This window comes from Astatotilapia calliptera, chromosome 12 (assembly GCF_964374335.1).
Source record: "Astatotilapia calliptera chromosome 12, fAstCal68.1, whole genome shotgun sequence".
Lineage (NCBI taxonomy): Eukaryota > Metazoa > Chordata > Actinopteri > Cichliformes > Cichlidae > Astatotilapia > Astatotilapia calliptera.
In genome coordinates, this window is record NC_137433.1 from 23,239,812 (window position 1) to 23,267,584 (window position 27,773).

Consider the following 27,773-nt stretch of genomic DNA (forward strand, 5'->3'; position numbering starts at 1 on the left):
AATCATGTCAGAAAAGTGTGGCCTATTATGCAGTTAGTCAGACAACAAAAGAGCATCAGAATTACAGAAAAGGCAGTTTTCAGCCCAAGCAGCACTTTGTGTTTTATGTGAAAGCACAATGAAAATGAAAGACTAAAGAAAGAGATGCATACAGAGAGCTTAGACAACTTGAGTGCCCAAGAAAAGATACTGTGCATTAGTGCTTTTTTTCACATTTCTAAAGTTGTCATTGTCACTGGGAGAGAACATGGGACACAATATGTATTTTATTACTTAGCTCAAATTTTTAAAAAGGTCTCATTTTTGATAAAGGTGTATTTTCACTCTTTTAAATGTCTTTTTTCATAAAAAAAAAAAAAGACACACTGGGGTTTTGAATAGTCTATGAAATAAGTGACAACTTCGGAATCAGTTCTGTTCATTTACTTTAAAAACGGTCGTCTTTGTATGAGTCTCACTAAGCACCATTTATAAGTGCAAGTTTGTCATATTGTGATGGTTATGTGTAAGTAGAAATAAAAAGACAAATCTAGGACAAAAAAGGGAACGAATAAAAAAAAAACCATTTGGTATCAAGCAGTTGTATGTAGGTTACTCAGGCAGGTGGAAGCTCTAATGGGACATGTTGTTTCATTCATCTACAAATCAAACAGATGGAAACAGAGGGAGTCAGAGAGAGGTGTGAGTTACTGAGGGAGCGAAAGATGTAAAGGGGACGGGATATAAACTGATAGAGAGTGAAGAAAGGCTTTTAAGTCCACTGAGATAAAACAAGTTACAGTCAGTGCATACACACAAACACACAGATGCACTCAAACATACATTTATATTTTGAGAACAGGGCTATAGCCTAGTTAAAGTGTCCCAAACCACTGTAGGAGACTGGGATAAGTGAGCTGAGAAGTGATGCTTCTTGAGGCTTTCTGACTTTGCATGTGCTGTGAAGTTCTAGACCTTCAACTTAAAGTAGACACAAGATAAAGTTTCTTTTAATAGATGGGGATGATGATGATCATAATTAAGATCAGGGAATTGGTACTTAAGAGGATTATCCAATTCTATTCCCCTTTGGCAATTGCAAGGACCTTGATAACAGGGCATCTTTACACAGCAAGGAAGTTGGGGCATCGGGGAATTTTCGACAGGCAACATCAGAATGAAAACTGGTAACTGCATGTCACAAAGCCTATTTGAGGTAGACTTTGAAGATTTAAAGGTGGTGCTCTGCGTCTGTGCTAAATCTGAAGAGCAGATATTTGGCAGCTATAGCAAACAGCCACAGTGCTGTAAATCTTGTCGTTAAACACAGATCGGAGGTTGTAAACGCAAATTATAGGAATGATTTTTTTCCCCTCTGCCACAGTGTGGCTTGTGTGACACACGAGGCGCGGTCTTTCCGAAGTCGATCTAGACAGCAGCATTCAGTCAGTGAGACCGTTCGTGTGGAGGCAGGAACGATGCTTTAGTCCACGGCAATATTGACTGATCTGCAGAAGGTTGTCTCTGTTAACTGATTCGTTGTGTTCTCTATAAATGGCAGGAGAAGGAAAAATAGCTACAAGTGACATATTCACGCTATAGGCTCACACCTAATGATGCAGTTTACTGTTATGTGAGGCAAAGTGAACGTCTCTACGTTCTGTTGTGAAATATTTTGTTTTAAAAATGATCAAAAGCATTACACTGCTTCTAGTGGGATGGTCAACATTGTGGTGTTTGCCAAAAAGGTCAGAATCATTTTTTTGTAATGAACAAAGTGCCCAGAGAGACCTTGTTCACATCTCTCTCGAACTTAACTTTTAAAAAAGGGGGAAAGCCTGACCCTCGTGTTCGGTTCTCGAGGGACACTAAAAGTGGCTCATAGCTCCCTCAAGTGGCAAGTGAGTAACCAGCAGCGTCACAGATGACCTCTCCTCTGTGAATATGTGCATCGTGTGTTAGCATGTGTAAGCGTGAATGTTTGTGTGCCACATTCTTTCATGCATAATCAAGTTTGTGCTTTATGAACTTGTTCTGATGCGACAACAGCAAATCCTTTAGCAAATGACTCAGGCTGTTTGTAGCTAAAAGCCTGTTATCTGCCTCTCAACTTTAAGGGTGGATTAAAAGCAGGATTCCTATACTTTTCAGTCTTCTTAATAGCTGCAGACAAATCCCCTCCCACCCGCTACACAGGACATGATTATGAGCAGTTCTTTAACAGTGAGAGTACACTAAGAGTTTCTCAGGCACTTTCATATTAAATATGTAGGCTTGTTTGTTTTGCTGCTTTGAAGTTCAAGTGCATTCCTACTTCCTTTGCCTGCTTTGCTGTTATCTCCTCTCCTCTGCTTCTTTCCTTTCCTCGCCATTTCACTGTCTTCTCTCTTCGCTCTCCTTTGACTTTATCAGCCAACCTCTTACTCTCCTTTCAGTTCATTTCTATTCACTTGCACTCTCCATATGTGTGTTCTGTCCACAGATTGCCTTTCCTTCCAATTACATCCTCATCTTCATCCCCAGCGATCTCGTTTCCTTTCATCCTTTTCTCATTTCTTCTCCTCTTCATCCTTAAGTGTGTCACATACCTTTTACCATCTGCATCAACCATCAGTTAAAAATTTAGATCCGTCTTCTGCTTCAAGATGTGCCTCATGAATGACAGTTTAACCATTGTTCCAGCCAGAGTACAACTGAAAATGGCTGTTAGGACCCCCCTGTAAAATAATTAACAGCCTTATTAAGTTTCAAGAGTTGGTAATTTTCTTTTTTTTTTTATGAAAGGTGTCTTTGTCTGTGTAGACAAATTATTATATTACACGAGCTGGAGGGCTGTTTGAAAGGTTCAGTTGAAATGAAACCCATAGTACTTGTCCTTTGAGTCTGAATTGAAGTATGAGGTAAAAGTGAAACTGTCAAACACAAATTACGAATGACAGAATCATAAAAGTATTTTATTCTCTGTTAGCACCCTACTGCCCCACAAGTATTATCTAAGTTGTTTATAGCCACTTACATTTCTGATGTACAGTTTCTCCTAAGAAGGTATTTAAAGTATGAATGGGTCTTGATTCATCAGTACGTGTCTAACATGGTCTTCTTCTCTCTCGTCCCCCTCCAGCTGCCCCGAGCACAGATGATGTGGCGCTCTATGTGGGGATAGTGATCGCAGTGATTATGTGCCTGGTCATCTCCGTCATCGTGGCGCTCTTTGTCTATCGCAAGACGCACCGCGACTTTGACTCTGACATCATTGACACATCGGCACTAAATGGAGGCTTCCAGTCTGTTAATATCAAGACAGCCAGATCAGGTAATGAGCGTTTGACATTTGATTCTGAGGGGAAATACAGAAACTCTATACAGAATGTTTACAGTATATCTATCTATATATATTTATATGCATCCAACACAAGTTTAAAAGCAATTTTGTTCTTCTTCTCCGACGCAATGGTGTCTTTCTAAAGAAAAAAATGTATTACAATAAAGACAGTACAGCAAGTTCAATCATTTTCTTTATAAACCACCTTGAAGTGGTATTTAAATGCAGTGAAATTATTTAGCCTGTGCAGCTGCCTCAATGGTCCATCAATATTGGTATGACAGCAAAACAGAAACACTACAATGGTTGGAGACAGAATCAGGGTCAGCTGGAACTCTTTCAAGTTGACTTATGTGATGTACTTATTTATATTCACTGTATTACCCTTATAGATGGCAATCAGCACACCCTCAATGTCAAAACAAAAAGTTTTTCTATGTAAAGCTACAGATTTTGTCAAAGAAGGCTGGTGGCTTTGAAGAGAACTTTAGTTCCTCTCCAGACAGAGCTGTCTGTTTGGCAGGATAAAGAGGAAAAATCTATCTTGGTTGCTCCAAAATCCTGTTTCAGTCAGACTACATACAACCTTACTTCAAAATATCCCTGCTATGCTCACTTTAAACCGATTCTGAAGGCTACTCAGGCTAGTCGGATAATTGCTGTTAAGTAGGAACTTGACAGCAAGGGTCTGCCTACCTTGTGCTCTCTCAAAGAGAGCACTAGAAGTTGTCCTAGAGTATCACTATAGCCAATGATTGATACAATAGAGAGATAAATACACAGAGAGACTGATAGAAAACAACAGATATGACCATTTGTCAATTGAAATATTGTTGTGTGTCCCATCCACTTTAGAGCTTTGACACTAGTATTATTTTGTTTCATTTCTCTGCTTCCTCTGATGGTTTGGATTAATCTCTTTACACCTGACACTGCTCTCCTCCATCAAAGAGTCTCTCTCTGTCACTCTCATTCTGCTCTTCACTTTTTCCCCCTCGACCTTCATATCTGCACATTCAGTTCAATCATATTTCCTGTTTATCAGCATCCTCCTCCCTTCATCCCAGTCTCCATGTCTCTGTCTTCCCATAGCTATGTGACTCCAGCCACAACAGACACTCCCTCATGTTTATCTTCCTTTTAAAATGGAGCTATATTTCACTGTCTGCTGTCTGTATTGTCATTTCTTCCTCTCTGCACACGTCCACAGAGTTAAAAGCTTACTGGAAAAGCCAGGAAGAGGAAGGGAATTTGTATTAATCAGGTGTCAGTCCAAAGATGCCATTAGGTCGGGTTATTCTTGTAGAAAGAAATGACATAAACACCTTGATTTAAAATCTCTTAACACAGACCTGCACAAACGCAGTAAAAGTTCGCCTACGTGAAGCGAGTAGATCCTACAGCCAAACATGTATTCATACATTTCCACAACTTTGAATGACACACTCTAAAAGAAACTAAGCAAACGCTCAGTCTGTTTTCATCATAGTCAGCTGCACTTTATGGTCTCCATATGAAAAGCATTTTTGAAAAGGGTTACATTTGCAAATATTTCAGGGTGTTCTTTAACGGTGTGTTCATTTGTGGCCGAACATTAACATTGAAACCATAGTGTGCATGATGAGGGTGTGCAGTGCTAACTGGTTAACAGTGAGCTAAAATGGTTGTGCATGACTGCGCATGTGTGTGTGGACAGGAGAGGAGTAAACTTGTTCCTATGTGTAGAGACAGTGTGACATTTTATCAGTAAAACATTAGGATGCATGTCACTCTGTGTTGAGGGACCATTTCCGATTACAATTAATGAAGAATTATGTCCCAGCGTGTTTCTCTCTCTCTCTCTGACTCTCTCTCTCTCTCGCTCTCTCTCTCTGGCTTTCTGTTAGTTGTTAATTAAATTTCAGCAGGGATGATTTGGCAGGAATACCCGCTGGCTTTAAGGGTAAACAGCCTGGTGATAGAGAAAGGAAGAGAGTGATAGGCAACAGATGTGTGTGTGTGTGTGTGTGTGTGTGTGTGTGTGTGTGTGTGTGTGTGTGTGTGTGTGTGTGTGTGTGTGTGCGCGTGTGTTCGTGCATACATGTTAGTGGTGGTGGTGGGGGGTGACAATGAAGGAAATTTAAAATTAGAATGGATGGACTCTTAGAGAGAACAACAGGTTTTCAGAGTCTGAGCCCAAAAAAATAATCGGGATTTGTTCCTTAATAGGTAACTGGTCTTCTTGTGATCTCAGTCCCAATTAAATCTTGAATATTTGCAGAATTTTCTGAGAGGGGTTTGTGTAGAAGTAAGCTCTGTTGTGCTTCTGCCCTTAGGGTAGCTTCTGTGCTTGTAACGTGGTTATAGCAAGATGGTTCTACAGAACTGTTACAGGGCTGCTCGAAGCACATTCACTTGAATGGCTTTGATGAAGTTTAAGTAAATGTCCGTCAGCAGAACTATCTAAAAGCACTGAGGCTAACATTCTAGCAGACAAAACATTGCTGTTACTGTGAGTGATATCAAAGCATTTGTAATTACTTAACTATTTATTTTATGATTAAAAAACAGTAGGTCAGTACTGTATGGATCCTAAAGAAGCCATGCGTGAACCTGCTGTTGCTGTGGTGGTTATAGCTATAATTCAGTGTCTCATGCACTTTTATTACCATACAGTATTGATGTAGTGTGCATGAACCTTTTCACAATAAGCACAACAGGAAATCAACAGGAGAGCCTTACCTATCCTTCCCATGTATAGTGCATGTGGCACATGTTTATGGTGTGTGTATCAGTATGTGCTTTATAGTGTTCGTGTTGTTGGTACACAAGGCACATTTGCATGTGCGAGTGCTTTTGTAGTACCAACCTGTGACAATGCACTAGTGTTTTGTTTATGACAGTGCTTCTGTGTGTAAGTGGGCTGCTTGTTTGCTTGCAATACATCAAAAGAGTCAAGATTCCTCCATTAGCATACGTCAGCTGTGCCAGCTTAAGAAAGAGCAGGGTAAAAACTTCAGGATATACAAAGACTAACACGTTTTGCAGCCTCAGATCAAACTATACAAGTCAAAGGATAGGGTTTTTTTTTTTATTCATTTGAATTTTACTGATTAGAAGTGACAGACTTCTAATTTTTTAAATATAGTGTGTTAAACAGTTACTTTGTTTATGGGAGACTTTGTAACTTACTACATCTACAATGAAAGATGTAGTAAATCAGAAGCGTGTGATGACTAATGACATGAAAAACAAATGAGAGGCTCTGAATGTTATTCAAAGATCAAAGTGCCTTTGGCCTGAATTATGATTGAAATGACAGCATTCAGTGTATTTTCAAAAGTAACATAGTCTGATGATTTTAATAATGTCATAAAAAATTGTTCATATAGTGTATCATCACATAAATGTATATTATGTATTATACCTATTCCAAATAGTGGAAAATAGATACATGGATGAGTATTAACACAAGTTGAATGTCACTCTGTACGCACTAATGTTATTTCGGTTTGGAAGAAAGTAGACTCTGATGAGAGTTTTAAGAGCTTATAGCACAGCTTGAAACTGAACTGTTGTGTTGTGAGATAGTTTTGATAATACACATGTTTAACTCCTGGAGATTTGAGTGTTTTTTGAGGTGAAGTAGAAGTCTCTTGCTCTCTCTGTCTCTCTGTTCAGCAGCCATGACTAGTCCTTCATGCAGCCAGGTCATGCCCCCGTGTACAGCAATGTATTATCCCAGACACTGATAGCTTATCAGCAGCCTTGACTGACTCTTCTGCCTCCCCCTTTTTCCTTCTCACTGATCTTGCTACAACTTCTACACATCTGTCCCCAGCTTCACGCACGCACGCACACACACACACACACACACACACTGCACTATACAACACCATAGATTTACTTTAGCTGGTCTGTCTTTTCCCTGAACCGCTCTGATATCATGTTGTAAATTCTCTCGTGCTTCTGTCTCTCTTCTTGTGTCAATTTTACCCCTCTAGCTGATTTGCTGACTGCTCCGCCAGACTTAACAAATGCAGCTGCCATGTATCGGGGTCCAGTCTATGCTCTTCATGATGTTTCAGACAAAATTCCAATGACCAACTCTCCTCTCCTGGATCCTCTTCCCAACTTGAAGATCAAAGTGTACAACTCTTCTGGACTGGTCACACCTCAGGATGACCTCGGAGGAGACTTTACGTCTAAATTGTCTCCTAAGGTAGTATTGCCCAACACTAATATCCTTGAGCTTGTATCTTTTTTTCTGCTTGAAAGCATTTTGTGTGATCACAGTAAGCTATTTCCTCCTGTCTGTATTTAATCTGCAAGAGCAGTGTGAGAGATTCTACAGCACAGCACAGCTGCGCATGTCTTCCCAGTCACATGAAGACACTACACACCATTAGTATACATGCGGCTAAGTGCCCCACTTTCCCTCCCTGCTCTGTCAAATACATGGCATGCATACTAGAGTCAGTTGTCACAAATATAGATGAAACCGCTCAGTTTCATCACAGCACCTGTCCTCAGGCAGTACGAGGGCTGAACTCTCCATCTTTGAACTCTACAGATCAGTTGCCACCTTTTGATGATTTTATCTGTTTCTTTTTTTTTTGTTTTTTTATAATTGATCACATGCTTTGTCTAATGACTGACCTTGCCAAGGTAATTTGTGGATTTTTTCATTATTTATTTTCTTTGTTTATAGTCTGATGTGTTCATCCTTAGTTTAGCGACGTTAGTTCTTCTCAACTTTGTGTGATGCTGGAGTAAAACAGTGAATATCAAATCCTTCATTTACATTTCACCCTGAGGTGATCATGCATCACCCCCGTCCCCAGGCAGATGGAGGTCTTACCTGTGGCATCATAATGAACAGAAAAGGAACTTATGCAAGTAAAAAGCATAATTGATCAATAAAGTCAAATTTTAGAAGAAAAGGGACCGATTACAGTTCCATTGTAATTCTTGTCCTGACAAAAATAAAAATGAGATTGACACAGTGAAACTTCTCTGGACTTTCATGAGATTTTCGCTTTTGCTTTTTCTTTGTTTTGCTTTTGCTTTAGGCTACATATTTAATGTGATCCGACGCGAAGTCTTTCAGAGGAATTCAATCCTTTAAACCGCATTGCATTCTTTTTCTCCTTATGCATTTTTGAACCTCATTCACCCTTATCGCTTTAAGCTTTTGCATATTGCTTTTATGCATAACGGTGGACAATGCCTGCCCACATAAAAGGTCTATTAAAAAAAGATACTTATTACATGGTTACTCTAACATTGTTTGCAGAAAGAGTCACGCATCTATTCATGTTCTTCTTGTTTAAAAGACGTGTAACAGAGCTTTCAAAAAGTAGTGTTTTCAAATGTGAATGTAGCTCTGCTGATTTGTAAGTGTGTACAGTGTGTATCTTCTTCCTGTGCTGCTGTGGGTTTTCTCTGGGAGCTTTGGTTTCCATCTACAGGCCTAGGACACGCATGTTAGCTTGAGCTCTTGGGTATGAGATAAACAAAACACTTAAAGTGCACAGGATAAAGCACTGTAAATGTTGCTGGTACTATAAAGTGCTTTGAGTGGCTGGTAAGACTAGAAGATAGTATATAAATGCCAGGCCAATTTGAATAGCATGTGTCATATACAATACTGTAATGTTTTGTTAATATCACTGTTACTGTTCTTTTATCAACATAGGTAACTCAGTCCCTGTTGGATAACAGTGACACCATGAACCTTCGCAATCAGAGCTTGGCCCGAACACGAGATCCTTCCTGTACTGCTCATGGATCCTTCAACAACCAAGGAGGACACCTCATTGTACCCAACTCTGGTAAACGTCCCACAAGTGTTTAACAGCAAAAATGGTTCCTGTGCAGTGACAAGACCGCAAACAGGGAGAGTTGTATCATTTTTCTTGCTGATTAGTAACAGTAATCAGTAACAGCGATCACAGTAAAGTTAAGAATATGTGGCAATGTTTGTTTTAGTGATTTATTCAGATATATTTCCTCTACTGGCCTCTGACTTCATTAGATACTTAAGCGTGTAAGTACCTTTGTTGATACTGTTGCGGTCAGATTCATATGATTTAGTGATGAACCAAGATTTCAAAGGAAAAAAAGAATAAAGGACAGCAGCAGCTGTATTAAGGTAAAGATGTGTTGTGTGACCTGTTGATGAAAAGCAGCTTTCAAAGGCTGTGAAATATTGCATTGTAATGGAGTATTTAAGACAAGGTTTTACATGGGTTGCCTTTAAAAAGATTATCATTATGATTCATTACTTAATAAAGTGATGATGGGTTTCACATTCAGTAATTCAGTTGTGCATGGTGAAATTGATAAATCCAGTGATGAAACTCATTCATTCTGCTTCCTCTGTCCTTCCTCCTGCAGGAGTCAGTTTGTTGGTTCCAGCGGGTGCTGTTCCTCATGGCAGGGTGTATGAAATGTATGTGACTGTGCACAGGAAGGATAGCTTGAGGTAGGTTTTGTCTCTCTTTCCCCATTTTCTTTTCTTTTATGTGGCTGTTTCCTTTCAATTGTTCCCTGCTGTCCTTATTTTTCTCTTCATCTCTGCATCTCCCTCTGTGTCCTTTTTTTGTTGGTTTGTTTGTTTGTTTCCTTTGTCTGTACTTCTCTGCCTCTGCCCAGATCAGTGGCTTCTTGTAGCTGTTTGTATGGCGGTGTGAGGAAGCTTTCATAGTGTGACACAGACTTACAATCTATAAGAAAGGGATATATTATAGTGCATTCACATATACCTTTTTTGTGATTCATTCAGCAGAGGTCAGTTGGTGGCACAATGCATATTATAATACCAGAATTAGAGTTAAGTTAAGCAGCTTAAAATGGAATATTTGACACATTAATTACTACCGACTTAACATCCTAATCTGTACACTAATCCATTAAATTTACATTGTTAATCAGGTTTTGATTCAGGACTATATTTAAATGTAAGGCTCTTAAGATTCATTACTTTGAAATATGCCAAACTACAGCAGACCGTTGTGCGACCAACTGATTGGTTTTAACTTCATGCTACATTATAAAGCCAAAGAACAGAGCTTTTGAAACCGTATGTAGAGAGATCACTGCAACGACTGTAACTAACAGATTAGTGGTTATTTTTGAGAATGCTTTAATCTTGTTACATGTTCTATAACCCTCCCCCCTCCCAAAAAAGTACATACATCATGTAGGTCGCTCTCTCTTTGTTAAAGTGACAAGGCACACTGATTTTGATTCGGTTAAAAATTGATGTTCACCTTGGAATCAATACGGAGCAAAATCCATTCATATTTACTTGAAGGGGTTTTTAAAATGGGAATCTTAAAACCTGGATAAATACAACCAAGAGGGTCCAAATGACTATGGACAATGGAGAGACACAGTTTGAGTCATGTATGTTGTTCCATGCACTCATTTTACACTCTCTTCAATCAGCAGCAGTCAATAGGAATTAGGCCCCGTGCAACATGCTGCAGTATTTCTAAGAGTCGAACATGTTTTCAGCCCGCTGTGTTTACACAGAACATCACATAGCTACGTTTACTTACCTCAGCAACCCTTGCCTAAGGTGTCAGATTAACAACAAACAAAAGTCAAAGCATCTCTTGTTGTATTTGCAAGATAAAGGATACAGAACATCATAAATCAATAAAGCTGTAATTCATTAAGGGGTGACCTCAGCATTAGGTAGTTAAAAGGGTGCTATAGTTTCACTCCCACTGTTTTTATCTTTGTTTTTTCTACCCATGTGAACCCTTTATGAGTCAATAATGAGCCCCAGCAGCTGAATCGATAACACTGCTAAGGATTAGCTCTCCCTTGACACAAGGTGGGCTGAAAAAAAAAAAAAACAACAGAAGAAAAACATTGTTAATATTTAGATCTATCTCCTCTATCTGTATGGCCTCATTCACAGTCAATATATGGCTTCGGGAAGATGAGGGATAATGGATCGTACTGGCATTTGACTTGTATATTTTTTGCGTTTACTGCGAGTGTTGTTTAAGTATCTGGTTTCAATTTTCAGTTTACAAATGAGACTGCTATGTATGATCTTTTGGATGTTGAAGTTTTCTGCTGCAGTACTGAGTCATACATTAGTTAGTGAGTGCTTGAGGTTCCAACATTTAGATGTATAAAAAGCACAAGAGTGTATGATTAGTAGCCTTTTATTTTCTGCCCCGTGAGCTGCAAGCTATTGAATCCAACTGAGGCTGACTATACAAATCATTCTCCAATAGAGTTTGTTCTTGCTCTGTTTTTCTTCTGTTCTCTACGTTGCAAAGGTAATCTATTCCTCACACGTAAATGTCCAGCTTTGTACTAGTGCATCTCAAAAAATTAGAATATTGTGGGAAACTTGTTTTTTTCTTTTTTCCTAATTCAGCTGAAAAGGTAAACAGACGTTTTTAATGATAATGATGGCTTATAGCATGAAAATCAGAAACCTGGTATCTAATATTATTAGATTATTTTCTATGATCAATCAAAAAAGCATTTACAATACACACATGTCCAATTCTGAAAAGTATTTTAGTCTGCACTGCTTTAACACAAATTACTGCATTACTGCTTGTGGCATGTAGGCAGTCAGTTTGTGGCCCTGCTGAAGTGTCATTGAGGGTGCTTTGATAGTAACCTTTCACTTATCTGTGTTTTTTATTTAAGTGGATTGTCATCGTTTTGACAATACTCCATAGATTATTTATGGAGTTCAGGTCAGGTGTGTCGGCTGGCCAATCAAGCACTGTAATAATACGGTGAGTTGGTAGTAGTTTTGACAGTGTGTGCAGGTGCCAAGTCATGCTGCAAAAGGAAATCGGCTAAGCTTGTCAGCAGATGGCAGCATGAAGTGCTCTAAAGCCTCTGAGTAGATGCCTCAGTCCTCTCCTTGTGAAGCTCTCCCAAGTTCTCGAATTGACTTTTCTTGACAATCCTCTCAAGACTACGGTGATCCCTGTTGCTTGTGCACCTTTTCCTTCCAGTCAACTTTCCATTAATACACTTCGATGCAGCGCTCTGCAAACGGACAGCCTTTTCAGCAGTGACCCTCCTTATGGACAGTGTCGATAATCACCTTCGGGAGAATTGTCAAGTCAGCAAGCTTCCCCAGAATTATGGTTGTGAGTACGCAGTTAGACAGAGAGATGCACGGTGTTTAAACTGACTGAATAGTAATTTACTCAAAATTACGTAATCCAAAATTTTGAGATACTAGTTTTCCGATTTTTGTGAGCAAAAAAAGCTTAAAATATTTCTCTTTATCCACAATGAATGTGGACTATTTAAGGGTATCAATATATTAAGATTAGAATAGAATTAGAGTATATGAAGATTCTTTAGTTGTCCAAAATATTAACAAGGTAAAAACAAAACACAGACCTGAAGTGAACCAATTTAGCTTCGTGCGATTGAAGCTCGCAGTAGCTGGGATCCGACAGCGCAGCCCTCCTGTTGCTCTTTTCTGTCGTGTCACCTCAGTGTTATCTGTGTTTCCCAGACCCCCAGTAGAGGACATCCAGACAGTTCTTAGCCCAGTGGTGAGCTGTGGACCTCCAGGAGCCCTGCTGACCAGACCAGTGATTCTCACCATCCACCACTGCTCTGACAATGTCCAGGAAGACTGGCTCATACAGCTGAAGAATCAGCTGGCCATGGGAGAATGGGAGGTGAGCGTTCAGCTTTGTGTCCTTTTTGTTTGTGTGCACTATTTATGTTCCACTGTTTTTAGAGAGAGGCAACATACAGCTTTTGAAAAGAAAAGCTGTCGCTGTGTTGCCAGCTAATGAGAAATTGAAATTTCTGACGGATGTGAATACACAGAGATGCACGTGTACAGTAAAATTTTCTAAATGTGAAAAAGTCTGCAAATAATTGTTTACACAAAGTAATGGCAAACCTGCCCACAGACATAACCAAGTAAGTGATATGCAGTCATTTGCACGGTACACACACAGCATATAGAGGAATAACCTGAATTACACATACACTCTGTGTATTCATTGAGCGAGAAAGAGGAAGAGATGGAGAGAAGGAGAGAAAATTTGGTAAACAGAAATTGCCTACAGGCTAGTAGACAAGCAGGGGGTTGAAGACTCCTATCAGAAGCAATTTGTTATGCTTCTGCCATCCTCCTCTTCTCTCATCTTTCTTCTTATGCTTCTATCTCTCCTTTTTTTCTATCCTTCTCTTCCTCTCTCCTCCCGTGTCTCTCAGCATGAAGTCTCTACCTCAGCAATCTACTGCGTGTGTCTGTGTGTGTGCACATGTGTGCGTGCGCATGTGTGCATCCTTGTGTGTGGGTGTGGGTGATAAGACTGTCTTGCAGCATCACTGTGTCTACAAGGCGCCCGTATGCTGTCTTCTGTTGCTTATCACAGCTCAACACAATGTCTTTGCACAATTAGCCATGCATAAGACTGTGTGTGTGTGTGTGTGTGTGTGTGTGTGTGTGTGTGTGTGTGTGTGTGTGTGTGTGTGTGTGTGTGTGTGTGTGTGTGAGAGTGAGAGTGAGAGAGATTCAGAGGAGAGGCTCGGTGCAGAGTGGTTAAAAAAAAAAAAACAAGAAAAATGAAAAGTGGAATTTCATCAGGAAGTCGATTTGTTTTTCTTTTATTGCAGTAGAACATCCATTTCCCATCACAAAGTTTTCCCCAAAAGAGTGAGAGGAAAGGTAATTGAATTCCCCTCATATCAGGGGGGAGCAGCCACAGTTGTGATTACCAGTAATAACAGATTCCTACCATACTGCTTCCTGACCTCTTTGTATTGATTCAGCTCATCTGTAGGAACACAACCCCGCATGAACTGTGATTCAATACTCAATATTTGTATCACACGTTAACGGAGTCACACAAGCAAACATGGATATCTGCACAACTAATTGCGGATCCAGTGGTCACATAATAAGAACACAGATAGCCTGTGCATCCTCCGTTAACCAAGAGAAACGCATGGGTTTACCATAACTCAGACTGCGACAGGGAACTGTAGAAACGATATGAGCTACAGCCAGCAGATATCCCACAGCGGGATTGGACACACTTCACAGACAACCTCTTTAACCAAGTCTCATCATTCTCCCGAAGTACACACTGATGTACTTCTATAAGTATATACAGCAAATACACTTACAGTGTGCTAAAAAAGATTTATATTCCGTATTATATTCATGCGTGTTGGAAAAACCTTCTTTTTTTGTTGTTAAACTACAAGCAGTGCATCACATACTGTCTTTTTGCAAGTAACAACTCAACAATAATAACTGTGCTTTTTTTACCTTTTAAAAATCCTCTAGAGTTAAGAAAACCTCTTAACTCAATTTGCATAAAAACAAAAACGGCAAACAAACCTGTTTATAGGAGCGGAATGCATTTGAAATAAACCGCAACCTTGCTTACTTATGGGCTGTTTGCATTAGTGGAAAAGCTTCCAAATGCAGGTGCTGTCAGGTTATGTTAACAGACAGGATGTGGCTTAATGCCCGTAAATTCTCAAATAAAGCCTGTACTCAAATAACAGCCAGCTTTTAACAATAGTGGTCTGTATGACCAAACGAAGGACAGCCCTAAAAAAAAAAAAAAAAAGGTAGGAAAACAAGATTAACCAGACCATGGCTCACTTTGTAAATTCACTTTGCAAATAATCTACATTTTCATGGTCTCTTTAACAATACTCTGCTCTATATTGATCACATATGTTGTTTTAAGCCAAACACTGTTGTCACGCAGTTTTGCTCAACGTGATCCTACTGTGACATTTATCTCAGGTTTAATGCTGATTACATCTACCGTTTTGCTAAGAAAAATTTTAAAAAAGCTCTTCAGATGAGAAAGGAAATTATGGCTATGAATGTCTGGAGCAGTTTTAATATGAAACAGATTGAGCAAGTGTTAAGTTTAATTTGACAACAGCACCTATCGTGGATTTAATTTAAAAGGTGGCCTTTCTTAAATGAAAGAACTTTTTGATTGAGATGAGTAAAGGCTCACATGGTATTTCAACAGTACTGTGTTAAAGAACTTCCAACATTGCATTCACAGTCACCCGTCATAGGCACAAAATGGTACTGTGTATAAAAAACATTTTCTCCTTTTTTTTGTATCTGGTTCCTGAAGGATGTGGTTGTAGTGGGAGAGGAAAACTTCACCACCCCCTGCTATGTGCAGATGGACTCAGAGGCATGCCACATTCTGACAGAGACACTGGGGACGTACTGCCTGGTGGGCCAGTCAATTGGCAAAGCAGCTGCCAAGAGGCTCAAGCTGGCTGTTTTTGGGCCCGTTTCCTGCACAACTTTGGACTATCACATCAGGGTCTATTGTCTGGATGATACGCAAGATGCACTCAAGGTAAAGAATTGAAGCTAAATAAATCCCAAGCCAAGTAGTATTTTTTCCACTTGTGTTTTAATAGACATATTAGATAAATAGAGTATGTATTCACCCCCAGTGCCTTGAATAACACCGAAGGCATTTGATACTATCGGCTAAAAGTGTTGCTGCATTTATTAGTGCTGTGAGAGATTTAGCTCTCTCTTGGACTACCCATACTAAAATGCTTTCATGATAATTTACATTTGAAAAGAAATGTATATATAAGCATTTGAACAGAAAGGGCTTCACAGAGTCGTAAATAGAAGCTTCTGCACCTCTTGTCTTCTGGAAATGAGCTAAGAAGGAGTAAACAACACAGGGTCAAGCAATGTCAAAGCAGCAGTGCTGCTGAATTCAAACAAATTCAAAGCACTGGAGGGACCATCTGATATGGTAGATTAACAGTGGTAATTTATGCATGCAATGTTAAGTCAAGTGTCAGTGGCACACAGCCATGCACACTCTTGCACAAACATAAAAAAACACTTAGTTTTACCAGTTCAAACAAGCAATTGTAGCTCTAATTGAGAGTTCAGGGGTGTGCTTTTCTTTTCCAATGATGAGGACTTTGTTTAGTATAATTGATAGGCTGGCTAGAGGAATTGATTATTTTGAAAAGGTTGTAGGAGGCATCAAAATTCAAACGGATAACTTAGTATAAACGAGTGCTTCTGTGTGTATTTTCAAGAGCCAATTAATATGGCTCAGATATAATTCTGTAGTATTCTCTTGGTGTGAACTTACCCAAAAATACATACAGATGTCTTTTTTATTAGGGTCAGTAAAAATCCCCACAAAATAAAAAATAACTTTGGTACTTTCGTAGTGTTTTCTTCCCTGCACAATTGGCTAAACAATGAATGGAGTGTGTCATTTTTATATTGAAATCAAACACAGTGCGTTGCAACAAACAATCCACAATAAGTACTTTGCTTCACCTTTAGATCTGGAGTGAGGTTGTCCTTTCTCATCCTTTGAAGCTAGACAGGCTTTATTGCTGAATTTAAAACTAGATGCAACAACCATCATAAAAGACGAAAATGTAATCATTTGTAATAGGTTTATTCTTTTAGTGTATTAAAGCCCAGAGTGTAAGCAATATGATACATTGAAGTCATCTTTTAATGCCAATAGAAGTAATTTAATTTTACCATATTGCATTAAAGATATGCTTCATTTCCTCATATCTCAAAACAGCAGTACATTGACTGGTGGGGCATTATTAATCAAGGGTTTTATTGAGCCTCTTAATGTGTCTTTTCAGTTCAGTGCGTTTAGCAAAGCAAAGCTTTGCTTAAAATCAGGACATACAAGCATGGAGATGTGTGATGATATCTCATTAAATCTTTAATGCATTTTAGATGTTTTATGGTGCCTTATGTGCAGTAATTTTGCAAATTAAATCAAAGGTCTTATACATTCTCTAATGTATGAAAATGGTCCAGTGAGTGAGATGAAGCAGAGGGAAACCTGGAGAGTAAATATAAAGTTGTTATTTCTTTATGTGGGGTTTTGTGTAGGAGGTTCTTCAGATGGAGACCCAGATGGGAGGAAAGCTTCTGGATGAGCCAAAGACGCTGAACTTTAAGGACAGCACACATAATCTGAGGCTGTCCATCCATGACGTGCCAAGCGCACATTGGAAGAGCAAACTCATTGCAAAATATCAGGTAAGAAGGATGCACATGTAGATGCACTTTGAAATGTAACAATTCTATACAGGCACCAAAATCATTTCTGACCTCAAATGGTCACAAAATTTACAAATGTGGAGAAAAGTCCACATTTCAGATGCTAAAGTTATGTTTTTATTGTTAAATTCTGGAAAACAGTAGTACTGGTGCATTTACCTGGAAAAAAGATTTTTGAAAAAACGTGTATTTATTTTCTACATTTGTGCATGTTGTAGGAGATCCCGTTCTACCAGGTTTGGAGTGGCAGTCAGAGAACTCTTCACTGTACCTTCACCCTGGAGAGATTAAGTCCAGCCACCACAGAAATCAGCTGCAAACTGTGTGTACGGCAGGTAGAAGGAGAAGGACAGATCTTTCAGCTCAGCAACACATTGGAGGAGGTAAGCTTGTAGAAATTTACATATATATTGGGGGCGACTGTGTGCTGTCCACTAATCAGAATGTTGTTGGTTCGATCCCCATTTCCTACAATCTGCATGCCGCAGGGTAGGCTACCTGGGCAAGATACTAAACCTTAAAATTGCCCCGGATGTATCATGGGTTTATGTTGTAGTGTGTCTGTGTGTGCATCGCTTGAAGAAAGTGCTTCATTTAATTTAACATTTACATACATCAAAAGCGCTATAACACAGTTTATACTGCTTGCATGTGCAAGATAGCTGCAGACAGCAACATTAACTCCCACTGGCCAGGGATGGAATAAACTAATACATGCTGAAACATGCTGAATGAGTAATACAGAGAGAGAGACATTTCTTTCTACATCCTTGCTTCCTAACTTCTACATTCTTGTACAAAAGGTCCTAAAGTCACTAAGTTTTTTCACTGTCTGTCAGACAGTCAGGGTTTCTGCTATGGTTCTGTGACTCTGTTCAATCATTCATACTAGGGTTAGAGGTCACACAACACAAGTTGAATAGCTCCTCTTTGATTTTGCTAGGCCATTTTACCATGAAGTCACTGAATGTATGCGTGTCTGTGTGTGAATGGCTTTGGTTGGAGGTCAGTCCATTCTTTTTAAATGTAACGGCTTCAAATTCTCCCATGGTGGTCAGGGAAATAGCACTGTACTTTAAAAAATGTTTTCTCTTTTTTTGTAGGTAAGGTAAAGTGGCTTAGAAGAATGGATGTTTCTCTTATTTTTCTTTTACTATTTGCTAAAGTACTTTGGAATAGCGGGAAGAGTTCCACATGTTCAGTGTTCCTCAGCAGTACTTGCTGAGCACAACATTGTAAATGAGTGTAACCCAGAAAAGACATTTCTTTGAGGTTAATGAAAATGACACCATAGTGTAAAGAATATTTAAACATCAAATGATGAAAGAATAGTCATATTTCTCCATTTATAAAGGCAATACTGCCTAGATTCGCAGAAGCAGCCACACATCTATCAACCACCCTTGCATCACTTTTAAATCATCCAGTCCATACTATACCCAGCTGATAGCTGACTTCTAGAGCAATACTGAAATGAATATTTGACAGTTTCTTTTTTAAAAATCATTAAAAATATATAATTATAATCAACTTTGTGATCTAATTTGAAAAGTCTAAAAGTCACAGTTTCTGCTTGGCAGTTCTGTGCTTTAGTTTTGCAAGAAAACTAATTGATATAGTTAGGTCTGCAAGTATTTGGACAATGACACTGTTTATGTAAATTTGCACAGTGGATTTGATTTTGTGGCAACTGTGTGCTATTGCAACAGATTTAAAATTTTAGGTTGCGGTCCATTTGAAATAAGCCATTACATAACTGCTTTGATCTAACCTGGGTCACATTTGACAGCTTGAGCTAAACATCTAAGTACTTTAACTCCATGTCTGTTTGTGTGTGCTGCACATTAAGCAAAATGTTGTAGATCCTCAACAATGTTAAACAATGAAAAGCAAAGCAGATTTAAAGCATTATTTCAACAGAGATGTCCCGTTGCATCAGTCATTCCGTCTCCAGCAGCAGAGAGCTTTCTGCCATAAATTGAGGCTAAGTAGATGCAGTAAATAGTAATCATTCACATCAACAGTGGCTGTTGTTGTTTCCCTCTGCCAAGCAACATTCATTAGGCTGCTGCCTCCTTTCAACCCAGGAGTGGCAGATTAATGGGATGAAGGTTTAGAAAAGAGACAGGGATTGACATTGAGAGGAGAGAGTGCTCGGGAGCAGATTTTTGTGTTTGTTACACTCTTGCATTACTTAGGAGACACCAAATGTAATTGGTCACACCAAAGGCAAGCAGCAAATAGAGACAGCCAGGCAGAGATGTGGGTGAACTAGAAATATGATGGTTCTTACATAAATGCACATTTTCGTCTATAGAACCATCCCCATCCTGTGTCGCTATTGCAAAAGATGTACTGTATGAGTCTGGGGATACAACAACATTTCTCTTAATGAATAATTTTTGTGCAAAAGTCTTGAGCCACCATTTTTTTTCTGTTTGCTTCCAAGGAGGCAGAGCAACATCTCCAGGCTTTATTCAAGCCCAAACAGGCATCAGGGGAAGAAGCAGTGTTGTGACTAGACATAACAGACAAATTAGTAAAAAACAATTTTGAATTGTATCTTTAGGCACTTTGTCACTATCAGCCTGTCACAACAACTCATTTCCCTCATTTCATTTGTTTAAACTCTGAAAAATGCCAACCAGTTTAACAGGCAGAAAATGGTATTTATGCACCGATAAGGTGATTCGCAAAAAAACTATTACCTGAAAATGTGGTGTGACTCGATGATGTACAGTTTGTCCAAAAAAAAACTGAGGAAAGTAAAGAACAAAAGAAGTGGTAGGCCAAAAAAAAAACAACAACAAATAGGACACACAGGACCTGAGAGATGCATCTGTCTTCCCAGTTGATTCCCCTGCTGTTCACTGAAACAGTCTCATCATGGGTTTTATGTAGTGGTGAAAGCAAATTTTAAATCTTTGCTTCAGATCATCATCAGCATGTGCAACTAGTGCTACAACTAGCAATGTCGGGGATCTTATCAAAACTGAAAACAGAAGAGTACCATCAGACATTGATTGACCCTCTATGCAGTATCAAGTGGAAAGCATCTGATTGGCTTCATTTTTCAGCATGAGATTGATCCCAAATGCCCTGCCAATACACTGAAAGCATACCTGGATAGAGACTCTGTCACTTATGGACTGGCCTCTTCAGAGCTCGGACCTCAACATTATTGAAGCAGCATGGCTAAAACATCTTGACTGGAACAAAAGACAGCCAACATCCAAAGAAGAGCTTTGAATCTTCTTCAGAATGCCAGGAAAACTATTCTTGAAGACTACTTAAAGAAATTACAAGAAAGCTTGCATAAGAGACTTCAAAATCTGTTGAAGAATAACGGTGGCCATACCAAACATTGACTTTCAAGCTTGCTGGAATTACACAAACAAAGAGAGAGAGTGAGCCTTTAAAATAACAACTGACCAGTTTCTTTCTGTCTTTTCAGGAGGTCCACTGTATAGACACATCCCTGATGGACCCTGCCAGTAACATTACAACTTTAGTGGGGCCCAACGCCTTTCGGATTCCTTTATCCATCAGACAGAAGTTGTGTGGAAGCCTGGATGCACCACAGACCAGAGGCAATGACTGGAGGATGCTGGCCCACAAACTCAACCTTGACAGGTGACACTTGGCATTTGTTTTATGGATGCTTCTCTTAGTTGTTTTACTTGATTTGAGTCCTCATTCAGGCTTAATAATAGCCTGTTTCATCTCTTCACCAGAAGAAAATCACAGAGAATTACTTGTTGCACTTCAGTAGAAATTAACTGATCAAGTCCTTGAACACCTTTCAGTATTTTGAAACTGCATCTCTTCAGAATCTCTCTTGGGCAAAGCAGCACTGCTGGACTCCTGATTAGTAAATTAAAAGGACATTTCCTCTTTGGATTTAACTCACAGGTAACATCCGCAGAAACTCTGTGTGCAGATGTGTGTCCTAATGATTTAGACTGGAGGTTCGTTTACCAGCAGCTACCGAAGCATAGCCAGATATTGAGAGGATAATTGGGCACAAGTGCACATCATTGTCCCAGCAGGCAGCCAGCTCATGAAGCAGTGTGTTGATGTGGGCACCAAATATTCCTCATCAGTGGGCGAAAAAGCTAGCCAAATTGTTGTTTACTTCCACATTTCCACTTAAAAAGGTACTCTTCAAAAGGACCACGATGAAAAGGTCTAACAAAGGGGTATCATCTTCTCTCCCCTCTGCTCTAGTGGCTGCTACGTCATTTCCATTTTACTTCTTAGTGTTACTCACGATCTGCGGTCACAGTCCTTATTCCTTACATAACCTTTTCATGTATATATAAATGATGAGACCTCAAATGTACCCACTCTGGCACACGCAGAAACACTCAGAAAGTTTAGGAGTTTTGATCCAATGCAGTGAAATGGCTTTAAAACAAATGCTGGAAACTCACACAAAAAAGAAAAGGCCAATCTTAGCTGTCGAGTTCATTTAACAGCAGGATACTCCTTATCGCATACTGCAGGCAGATGGAGTCTGACGCAGAACATGAAACAAAGGGAAACAAAGTTGGAGAGAAAGTAATAGGAATTTATTTATTAGACGTTTTGAACGAGAGAACTGTGAAAAATTAAGAAAGTCTATAAGGAGAGAAACCGATTAAAATGAGGAGTATGGGGATGAAGGGATGTTTGTGGTTGCATTTAAACAGCACCAAAGCTCGCCAGAGTATGCCAACAGTACAATCACAGGATTTACAGAAGAACAAAAAGCTTCGGTTTTACCCCGTGAAGCTCAATCTCTGGCTTTTGCACTTTAAAGAAGAAATTGAGATTTTTGTCACAGATGTCTCAGACTTTTCCTCTGCAGCCACTGTGTACTTTGACTCGCCACGGTTTAGTTCTAATGCAATAACATTTTCTTCCCCCACATTTGTCTAAAATATTTTGAAGCGAACATAGGTAATAAAAATGTCCAAAAAAAAGGAAATTAACCTGTCAAATTTCATTTATGCTTCCTTACACCACAGCTAATAGCAAATGGTATACTATAGAGGACCCGATAAAGTGTATTTCTTTATAGTAAGTTCTTCTGTCTGTGCTGCTTTATTGTGCGATAGTCTCAAGTCTTGAAGAGGGAAATAATTCATCACCTTGTTAAATAGAAGTTTCAGAATGTTTTATATTATATGTTATGCACTTAGAATTTCACATTCAAAAGCTTTTTTTTTCATCACACATCCCACATGGGCGGATAAAATAATCAGCATCAATCATTACATATTATGCATTCACAATGTGAATCATGGAAAATGGTTCAGCTAGAGAAAAATGGTCGTTCCATATTTTATTTATTTATTTATTTTACCTCTGTCTAAATATCAAAATTCATAATGACATTAACATCACATTAGATAACATAGGCTTGTTTTACTTTCTCCACATCTTATGTGTGCTTTCTCAATGAGGAGGGTCAACCTGTCTGTACTGAGTGTCCAGCAAGTGTATTTGAAACCCTCCCTGACACATCTTTTAAAGTTTTGGATGAAATCTGTCTTAGCGATTAGACAATAAAGCCATTCACGTCACACTGCTGAGTCATTCACTGCCCATGCTTTTCAGAGAGCAAATTTCAAATATTCCAATTTAATCTTTTAAAAATAATTTGGAATCGGAATTCATCTTTGTCTGTTGCATAATATTGACTTATCTATGCTTTGTCACTCACCCCCTCACTCCTTAATGTTCATTTCAGATACCTGAACTACTTTGCCACCAAGTCCAGTCCAACAGGCGTAATCCTGGATCTCTGGGAGGCCCAACATTTCCCTGATGGAGACCTAAATGAACTGGCCACTGTGCTGGAAGAAATGGGTCGCCACGACAGTAGCCTTGCCTCCATGACAGCGGAACATTGACGAAACACTGCAGTTACCATGACAATGGTAGAGGTCTGGAGATGATTACGCGTGAAGTGTCGATGGTTGATCCTGCAGCGAGGGCAACAAACCAATTAGCAACAGAAAAGTTGCCACTGTGGTGACTGAGCACCGATTAAATACCATGGTAATCATGCCGACATGGTAACAGATAGGAGAGGCACCTTAACTGCTGTGTGCTGGAACTATCTATGTATCTTTGTATGTGTATTTGCGAAATGTTGCAGTGTCGTATGTGACTGAAAGAGAGATAACCCTACCTATCTATCAGGAACACAGAAAAACATACACACGCCTAAAAAAAAAAAAAAAAAAAAAAAAAGCTTGTCCATAGTAACACCGGTTGTTCTCTTGTTGTTACTTTAATATTGAACAAGGAGAAGCAAAGAACAAGAAGCAGCAGAGAGGTACTGACCTTGGAAACCTCTGTAGGAATGGAACAGAATCATAAGGGGAAAGAAGGTAAACTGATTACAGAAGAGTGGGAGAAGGTAGAGTGAGGAAACGGAGAGAGTGAGTTAGAGACTCTTAAGAAAGATGGGCGCAAACACAGAGCGAAGCTAAACTGATTACAAAAGAGAGGGAGGACATAAACATAAAATGATGGAAGCGATGGCAGGTGATCATCTGAACGGAAAACAGATAATGAGAGAGGGGGATAAAGAAGTGAGTCCTCTCTTGTGAGCCTCGGCTGTACGTGTTTGCCAGTACAGTTTGTCGTCTTTATATCGTTTCTTAGGGAACGCTCTATGAATTCTGCTGTCCATATGTGTGGATCATTTCCTGATACAAGAATGAGTACAAAGTGACTGTCAATCAAGGGTCCTGACCAGAAACAAGCCCGAGACAACAACAACTGTCCCCTTTGGGTTATTATCATAAAGATGGTTCCAATTGGATGTTGATTAAGATTAAGGCTTTTTTCAAAAATACCATCAAAATCTTTCAGGTCAGAGAAAAATGAACACAAAAGCAATTTGACTTGCTTCCAATGCCTCTAATGTTCTTTTCTTCTTTTTTTAATTCAAAAAGCCAGTCCAAAGATAATTATGCTGCTGAAGGATGCAAGAATAACTTCTTATTTTTTTTAATAATCTTTTTTATGGTAAGATTTCAAGATTTCATGTATGATAATCATATAATGATTATTAGGTAAAGCTCATCATCATGCACAGTACATTGCAGTAAAGCATCTAAGACTTTTATTTTGTTTTTATTTTATCATTGCTTTTTCACATTTTTAAAATAAATAAATAAATACATTAAAAAAAACACGATCCAGACAGGAAAAACAGGAACGGCAAACTCAAAACTACAAGTGCATCTCAAACCACTGAGAGTCTCAACATAATCTGCACTAATGCTGCTTCTCTATTACTTAACAACCAGCAGTTGACCACAACCTCCAACCCAGAAGTGTCTATTTTAGACTGTTGGGGCTTCTTTCTGGACAGACGGACAAAGCGAAAAAATAAATAAAAAAATGGGGGGGTGGAAAACATAACTTGATTTGATTGCAGGAATTATATGACAGTGAATTAAATGCAGCTCATCTACTACTAATATACCGATTTTAATCAATTATATTCAAGTTTCCTTCAGTTGTGTTATCTGCCATCAGGCCACATGTGGCATTTCATTTGTGATCGTCGCCATGACTTTGCTGGTCACTAGCACCATCCAGTGGCCTTTGATAAATAAGAGCATTTTAAGTGTTTTCATTTTTATTTTATTTTGATTGTGTAAATACATGCTTATCATTATGTTCATTCTAAAGAGCTTTTATTACCACGTATTTTTGTTCATTGTTCATTATTATTTACATAAACTTTTTTTTGCCAGCTTTATTGTGTTTATATGTGTGACATTTATGAGGGGAATCTGCATCAGTTACTTAGCAGCTAACATTCCAGTCATGGTGTATCTATGACAAAGTTACAATTTACAGGTAAAAATCATATAAAGGGAGTTATGTAACATGAAGTGTAATATATTTGTGTTTGCAGAACAACTTGCATAATTACAATTGGCCCTGAGAGGGGAAAAATTCAAAAACTGGAGTTAGGTATTTCCGTTTTGAATTATGGAGAGACGCCATATGAAACTGAACATCAGGTATGTAGAGGAGACAAAAAGGGAGGCAGAGGTCAAGTTTAACACTGGTACAAAAGGTCAAGTATTTACCTTGGGTCATGAGAGATTTTATCTTATAGCTGCCCGCTCAGGAGGAAACCTTGAGATATTGATTTTTCACAAAGATTTTCCTTTCTTTGTACAGTTGTTCAAATATGTGCGACTTTAAGATTCAGACCTCTTGTATCAGTGTAAAACCAGCTGTAAAAGTACGCGCGGTTTGATTTTGCGTAGCTCACAGCAGGAAAGGTGTACGGTTAACTGACAGAGTGGATGTTTTCAAATGTAATTGGTGATGTCATATGTGAGGAAGTAAAAGGGATGGGAAACCTTATGAGGATAAAAGCCTAAAATATTTTAGTCATCAGCTGAAACAAACATGAACCCAAAGGTCATGACAATGCCTCTTTTATACAATTTGATCATCGACATCACTGACAACTTTAAAGGCTGAATTCAGTCATACAACATCTATTTTTTTGAACTACGACATTAGGAATTGTTTAAAAAAAAGAGAAAATAGCATAGCTCCACCTCAGATTTGAAGTGTACAGTTTACCAGAAGAATCGATTTTCTGTTAAAAAAGCAAAAGCGAGACAAGGGAGGTTTTCATGAGGAGAGCACGTGTAGGCCTCCAGGAGATGATCCTTCATGATGTGAAAATGAAGAAAGTAGTATTAAGATATCTAAGTATGTAAAAAAAAATATATAATATTTTCTATTTCCAGTGTGTACAGTTGTGTACTGTCAGCTATATTTGGCAAATTTCTGAAAATGAAAAAGCAGTACAGTTAATAGTTTGTATGTTTGATTTTTTTTAATTTAAGTTTTTCTTTTGTTCCTTTTTGTAAAAGCAGTGTCTACTATGCAAACTTGGCATTGGTTATCATGATAGAAGTCTTTATCTAGAGCTGTCCTTGTACGTGCACTCCTGGTTTTACTATCGGGAGTGATTTGATTTGATTAGTGTGGGATAGTGTTGGTCCATTTTAGCTAGTTCTGGCACGCTTCATGAGTCTTGCTCAATCTTGCTGAATGCTTGCCTCTCTATCTCCTCTAATTGTTCTCTGTACAAAGTGTAAGAAAGAATTTTTAAGACAATTAATAAATTATATTTATAAGCAATGCTGAAAACCTGTGCTGCATTTGGTGGCTTATTTCAACACAACTTTTACTTGCGTGTAATATCCCAACTTGGTCAGAAATCCGATTTGTAGCGCATGAAAAAAGATATTTTTCATTTCCGATACTTATTTTTCTTATGATTTCTGTGAAATTCACATTTACATGCTCCAGACTCAATAATTTGTGGGATAAAGAAGCCTGAAGGGGAGGAAATTGAAACGGAAAATCCTTATGGTGTCACTATTTAACATGCTGTGTGCTCAGCAGCACCAGTGGGTTGTAATGAGGCATGCTGCTTTTTTCTTTTTTTTTTCCAACAAAGAAAATATGGAGCGCGTGTCTTAACAGTAAGAGGCAATGACTTGTTAGTATTCACCTCACTCAGTTATCACAAATTGAACATCAGCCATTTGGATGAGTGAAACACTTTATTGGGGGGGGGAATGTTCAACCTTTTACTGAATAAAAACACGACTTTCTCTCACGGACAACTACAGCAGATACAGATCAAATAAGGCACAACACCCAAGAGGAAAGAAAGGGCATTTACTGTATATCACAACAAATCTGCCACACCAAAACCTCCATCCACAAGAAAAACGCTGTCGTTTTGTTGACAAGAGCAAGATTGAAATTCAGTGACCTCTGAAGGAAATGGAAATGGAAACTGAGGAATTATAAAAGCTAAAAAATAAAATAAAATAAGCCAGTCAGAGAAATCACTGATGTCGTGACAGCACACCACTGTGGATGATCTAACAAGGCCCCTAACTGTGATAACTTTTTACCTGGAGAAATATGTCATCATGAAGTTTCCCAACAGTGGAATGTTTCTATGTGAGAGTTTGAGTTAATGGAGGAACTTGCCTAATAGAAACTGACTTGATCAGTGCCAAAGTGCCATTTGCGTTCAACAGAACTGGTTTATTATACTGAAATAGTTTAACACTAATGTACATGTATAAGGGCGGCTTGTAAGTAGGAACTAAAAATTTCATAAAGTCAACAAGTTAACTTCTTGTGGTTTAAGTGCGCCCCAGGGTGGCTGTGGCTACAATGTAGCTTGCCATCACCAGTGTGTGAATGTGTGTGTGAATGGGTGGATGACTGGATATGTAAAGCGCTTTGGGGTCCTTAGGGACTAGTAAAGCGCTATATAAATACAAGCCATTTACCATTTAATATTTTGGGTGAGGCTTGGGTGCTTTCTTGAACCAGCCAACTTCTTAGTGC

The 27,773-nt window shown here is 38.8% G+C and overlaps 1 protein-coding gene across 2 annotated transcripts in view; it reads left to right on the plus strand.

The window, feature by feature from the left end:
* unc5ca (unc-5 netrin receptor Ca) overlaps positions 1–23,498 on the plus strand; it is a 180,015-nt gene extending 156,517 nt beyond the window's left edge. For both annotated transcript variants that reach the window (XM_026187526.2, XM_026187527.2), the window contains 10 exons: positions 3,101–3,292; positions 7,285–7,502; positions 8,979–9,114; positions 9,680–9,767; positions 12,798–12,966; positions 15,415–15,648; positions 17,193–17,342; positions 17,582–17,746; positions 20,818–20,996; positions 23,098–23,498. In XM_026187526.2, the coding sequence (XP_026043311.1) occupies positions 3,101–3,292; positions 7,285–7,502; positions 8,979–9,114; positions 9,680–9,767; positions 12,798–12,966; positions 15,415–15,648; positions 17,193–17,342; positions 17,582–17,746; positions 20,818–20,996; positions 23,098–23,260 (1,694 nt within the window). In that variant the 3' untranslated portion in view covers positions 23,261–23,498. The remainder of the gene's footprint in view (positions 1–3,100; positions 3,293–7,284; positions 7,503–8,978; positions 9,115–9,679; positions 9,768–12,797; positions 12,967–15,414; positions 15,649–17,192; positions 17,343–17,581; positions 17,747–20,817; positions 20,997–23,097) is intronic.
* Positions 23,499–27,773: the final 4,275 nt, after the last annotated feature.